Source organism: Primulina tabacum, chromosome 10 (assembly GCF_025594145.1).
Source record: "Primulina tabacum isolate GXHZ01 chromosome 10, ASM2559414v2, whole genome shotgun sequence".
Taxonomy (NCBI): Eukaryota; Viridiplantae; Streptophyta; class Magnoliopsida; order Lamiales; family Gesneriaceae; genus Primulina; species Primulina tabacum.
The window spans coordinates 6,994,024-6,999,078 of record NC_134559.1 but is presented as its reverse complement, the minus strand read 5'-3'; the positions used below and the strand labels follow the sequence as shown (position 1 = coordinate 6,999,078).

At 34.4% G+C, this 5,055-nt stretch overlaps 1 protein-coding gene across 1 annotated transcript; it reads left to right on the top strand.

Annotated features, from left to right (window-relative positions):
• The first annotated feature begins 1,042 nt into the window (after positions 1–1,042).
• Positions 1,043–2,762, top strand: LOC142505621 (serine/threonine-protein phosphatase 7 long form homolog). The gene is made up of 4 exons (XM_075618683.1): positions 1,043–1,785; positions 1,870–1,988; positions 2,075–2,162; positions 2,268–2,762. The coding sequence occupies exons 1-4, from the start codon at positions 1,111–1,113 to the stop codon at positions 2,745–2,747; spliced, it is 1,362 nt and encodes a 453-aa protein (XP_075474798.1). The 5' UTR covers positions 1,043–1,110; the 3' UTR covers positions 2,748–2,762.
• Positions 2,763–5,055: the final 2,293 nt, after the last annotated feature.

The following is a 5,055-nucleotide window of genomic DNA, read 5'->3' as shown; positions in this document are numbered from 1 at the left end:
TAATTATAGTAGTTTTAAGTAATCACAATAGTTTTATTATTAATTGTCTTATTGGAATTATAATACTATAATTTAGAATTTTTGTGATACCGAGAACTTTATGACCGCATGTTAGTAGTTTAAAATAATAATAATAACTATATTTAATTTTATTACAAAAATTATAAATTATATTATTGGAATTACATGTTATAAATAAGTATTATTCCACGTAGATCATATATAATTAGAGGTAAGTTAATTAGATTATGTTATATATTTATACACAAAAATTTAAGCAGAGAAGGGATATATTGCTAAATTTCACAACGTAGAACTTAGAAGCACAATATTTGGGGAAAAAAAGACTGTCAATCTTTCTATTCTAATTATTAGCTAGAAGAAAAAAATCATTGAAAATAAAACTTTGACAACACTTGAATAATACCAATTTAGTACCAATAAATTTTTCGGTAAAATATGTAAATATTGCTATGGTTTTGTCGAGGGAAAAACCTTACTGCTCTGGTATTGTTGTTGGTCAAATTATAGCTTTATTTAACTAAGTTGCAATTATAGTTTTAAGTAATAATAATAACTATACTTAATTTATTTACAAAAATTATAAATTATAACTATGTATTAATTTTATTATTAGAATTAGTTGTAATATAATTTATATTATTGGAATAATTATAATATTAATTGTATAATAATAATTATTTTAATACTTATATAATGATAATTATAATATAATATTAATACTTATATATTAATTGTCTCACCTAATTTTTTTTACTTATATATTAATTGCATGAAGTAATTTTTTTATTAGAATACTTATTATAATAATAAGTATACTTAATTTAATTACAATGATTATATATGTTTTATAACTATTACTAATTTATTTATTATAATAAATAAGTATTACTGATTTATTTATTGTAATTACATGTTATATTTTTTTTAATAATTAAATATTGCTATTGTAAACATTTTATAACAAATAACTATTACTAATAAATAACTATTAACAAATGATTTTTTGTTTGCAAGATGGCTAAAAATACGGATAATGTGTTGTATTTGTGGGGTAGACACATATCAAATAATATCAACGCTGAAAACATGGATGCAATAATTCCGCCACGACGGTCTGACAAATGTCTTTGGAGATTGCTTAATGTTGGGATTCACCTCCGTGTCCGCCTATGTCTTGCACGCATGGGCTTCTATGGTGTCATTCAGTGTGGTCCTATTAAATATTATGATAATCATTTGCTTACAGCCATTGTTGAAAGATGGCGTCGTGAGACACACACATTTCACCTTACCGTGAGCGAGGCAACAATCACTCTGCAGGACGTTGCTCTTATTTGGGGGTTGAATATTGATGGCATTCCCATCACTGGTGTAGATACCGCGTACAACAAACATACCTTACAACAACGATGCGCTAGTTGGTTGGGTTTTACGCCTACATCTTCTCAGATTAAAGGCGCACATCTTTATCTGACCGCTTTGCTAGATCATTGCCTAAATAATATGATTAATGATCAAAGCACTGAAGAGTACGTGGCACAATATTCCCGTTGTGTTGCATTACTGATCATTGGTGGATGTATGTTTCCGGACTCGGAAGGTTCTGCTGTGAAACTTATGTATTTGCAGTTCCTTGAGGAAATAGAATTAGTGAATACGTATAGCTGGGGTTCTGCTGTGTTGGCATATCTTTATAGAGAGTTGTGCGACACATCAATGAAATTAAAGGTCGATTTGTGTGGCCCAGTTCAGATATTGCAGGTATTTGTACACTTCTACGGTTATTATATTTGTTGTACTTATTTTTTCTTATGATTTGACTATTTCTGTTGTATGTTATTGCAGATTTGGGTGTGGTCTAGAATTACTCTTCTTTGCCCTGATAGAGCGCAACAGATATCTATTTCAGAAGAGCAGGCTGCAGATGTGCTTCAGGGTCTACCATTCCCACCATACGGCGCACGGTACTAATAAGAAATAATTAACATTTATTATTATTTATTTGTTATTTAGTTTAAATGAAAATATTGTGTACTTTTATAAATTGCAGGTGGAGACGCGGATTCTCTTGGACACACACGGCCCATCATTCGGTCCGTATAATGAGAGATATGCTTGACAGGATGGTAGAAGGGCAGGTAGATATATAAATTAGTTGTTTAGAGTTTGAAATTTTTTTACAAATTCAGTCTGAATTATATATTATCAAATTGCTAATCTTTTTTTCGTTGTATTTGCTTCAGTTTCTATTGACAGTTTATGATATGGAGTCCTCGGAGGTTGGCAGAATTCTTGATGGAAACAGAATTCATCTATGTCGGTCGGCATGCGCATTGATCAATTTTCATATAGTTGAGATGCATAGACCAGAGCGGTGTCTCCGACAGTTTGGAATGCGTCAGGGTATTCCGCCACCTGCTACTAACTTCGACAATTTCCATAAACTGACTCGACAAGGCCGGAACAACTTTGATTGGGCAACATATCACACAGATTTTGTAGAAATGTGGAATAACAGATATAATTTTGTGATTGATGGTGATTATGTCATACCTGGTACACCCGCCATCACAGTGGAGTATGTTCGTTGGTATCATCGCATTTCACAGATAGTGCTCTCGCCTCCAGTGGTACCTTCGAACATCATTGGCTACCATCCTATTGATGCAAACTACCGGCAATTTATCGTAAGATATGTTCAACTGGTCTACATATGTACGTAAATATAATTTCTTGTATTAAATTAATGTTACATAACATATGCATCTATGTCACAGACACGCCCAGCATACACTACTCCGCCAGTGGTTTCAAGCTTTCCATCGAATGCCATTGCTTGCGACACTCAACCCGGACCGTCATCTTCAAATATGGCATACACTACTCCGCCAGTGTTTTCAAGCTTTCCATCGTATGAAACTGGTTACTACACTCCGTTTGCTGGTAGTTTTACTGAATTTTTACAAAGTGACTTTCGACCGGGTATGAATGATAGTCGCCCTACATTTAACACGTCGCATGTACCATTTCAACAATATTCTGAGACAGAAGGGTATGATGTTGGTGGGAACATTGCCGATACAAGTACATCTACAGCCCAAACAAGTACGCATGGAGATGCTGAACAAATGTTAGGTCGTGGACGGAGAGTGATTAGAAGACCACCGTGTGGCACTGGGGGGCATCGTTACCATCAGCATTAACTATTTATTTAGATATGCAAAATTACTTACGTCGTATTGTTGTATGTTTTTCAATTTTTTTATTTGCATTTGAAGTTGTTGCTGCAACATTTGTATTTCAATAGTGCATACAAATTATTATTGAATTTTTAAAAGTGTTAAATGTAGTATTTTTGATTTATTATTCTTGTACTAATAAATTTACGGATAAAATTATTATAATGAAAAAACATAAGTATAATTCCTAAATAAAGTCAAATAAGTCAACAAACTTGATATTAAAACATCTTTATAACAATAAAACACCGAATACTATTTATTTACTACTTCTATTAAAATGTAAAATCTGCGTCCCAAACATAAGTATATGGCACCATAACTCGCTCTACTCACATGCAGTTATCTGCAGTGAACAACAATTATTAATAAATATAAAATTTTAATGCACAATTTTGTAATTACATTAATAACTTCACATGTTATGTATTCAAAATCAGGTACAATACGTTATTGTAGATCTTTTACCTCCCACGTTGTCTCTCCCTCGATGATGGTCGATCCATCTCGTTTCTTATGCGTGTCCTGCGATCTCTACCAGCATGCCTCCTTTGTCGACGAACACTATTGTGTTGTAATTGGAATGTAGGTTTATCCCAATATTGTTCATCATGAATAGGGTAGAATCTTCCATCGTATGTGTTCACGTATTCGCTAAGTGTAAACCATGGTTGTACAAGCTGTGCGGGATTCAAACCAAACCATTTTGCTGCACATATAACATGTGAACAAGGAATTCCAAATATTGTGAATTTACCACATGTGAAATCACGCGTAGAAATGTTGACAGCTTGTACGTGATGTTGCCGACCAGGTCTTCCTCCTGTGGCGACGGATGCTGTTTTATCCTTTGGTCAAATCTTACAACTCGATGTTCAATTGACTTTTTTGACCACATATCAAATTTAGAGTACGCAAAGTCGGTCCATGGTTGATTTTTTTCCAGCATCTTATCACTTCGCGCTCGCCGTTGAATGAAATATTGCACGCATCGTTGTAATGTCAGCTCCACTATTGCCGTTATTGGAAGACGTCAAACCCCTTTCAATACACCATTAATGCACTCAGACATGTTCGTCGTCATTATCCCTCGTCTCCATCCCCCATCATGAGCCAATGACCATTTTTCTTTTTGAATGTTTGACAAATAGATGAAAGCTGCTGCATTATTTGTTCTAATTGCCTCCATTGTCGCATTAAATTTTGATACTTGGTGTTGTATCCCTGCTTCCCAACATAAGTCTTTCAAGTGAATGTTTTTGAACTTGCTGTTGAAATTAGAGCAAACATGCCTCAAACAAAAACGATGAACACCACGAGGAGGCTTGAAGTCAGGGAGATCTTGCACTGCACTTGTTATACCCGCATGTCTATCAGATATAAGGCACACACCATTACACCCTCTAGTAACATGTCGTGCAACATTACTGAGGAACCAATGCCAAGACTCATAATTCTCTTCATCAACAAGCGCAAATGCTAGCGGCAAAACCTGGTTGTTGGCATCCAAAGTTACTGCTATGAGTAGTTTGTGCTTATATTTGGTGTACATATGGGTACCGTCTACGCTGATTATGTTGCGACAATGTCGAAAACCATCTACACATGGTTTGAAGGCCCAAAACATGAAGTTCAAAATTTTATGTGGATGGTCATACGGTCGAAGATGCTTCCATTCTACAATAGTTCCTGGATTGTACTTCGACAAAGCTCCCATATATTTAGGAAGTACAATTGCAGAGCTTTCCCATGTGCCATAGATTACCTCCATTGCGCGTTTCAAACTCTGCCA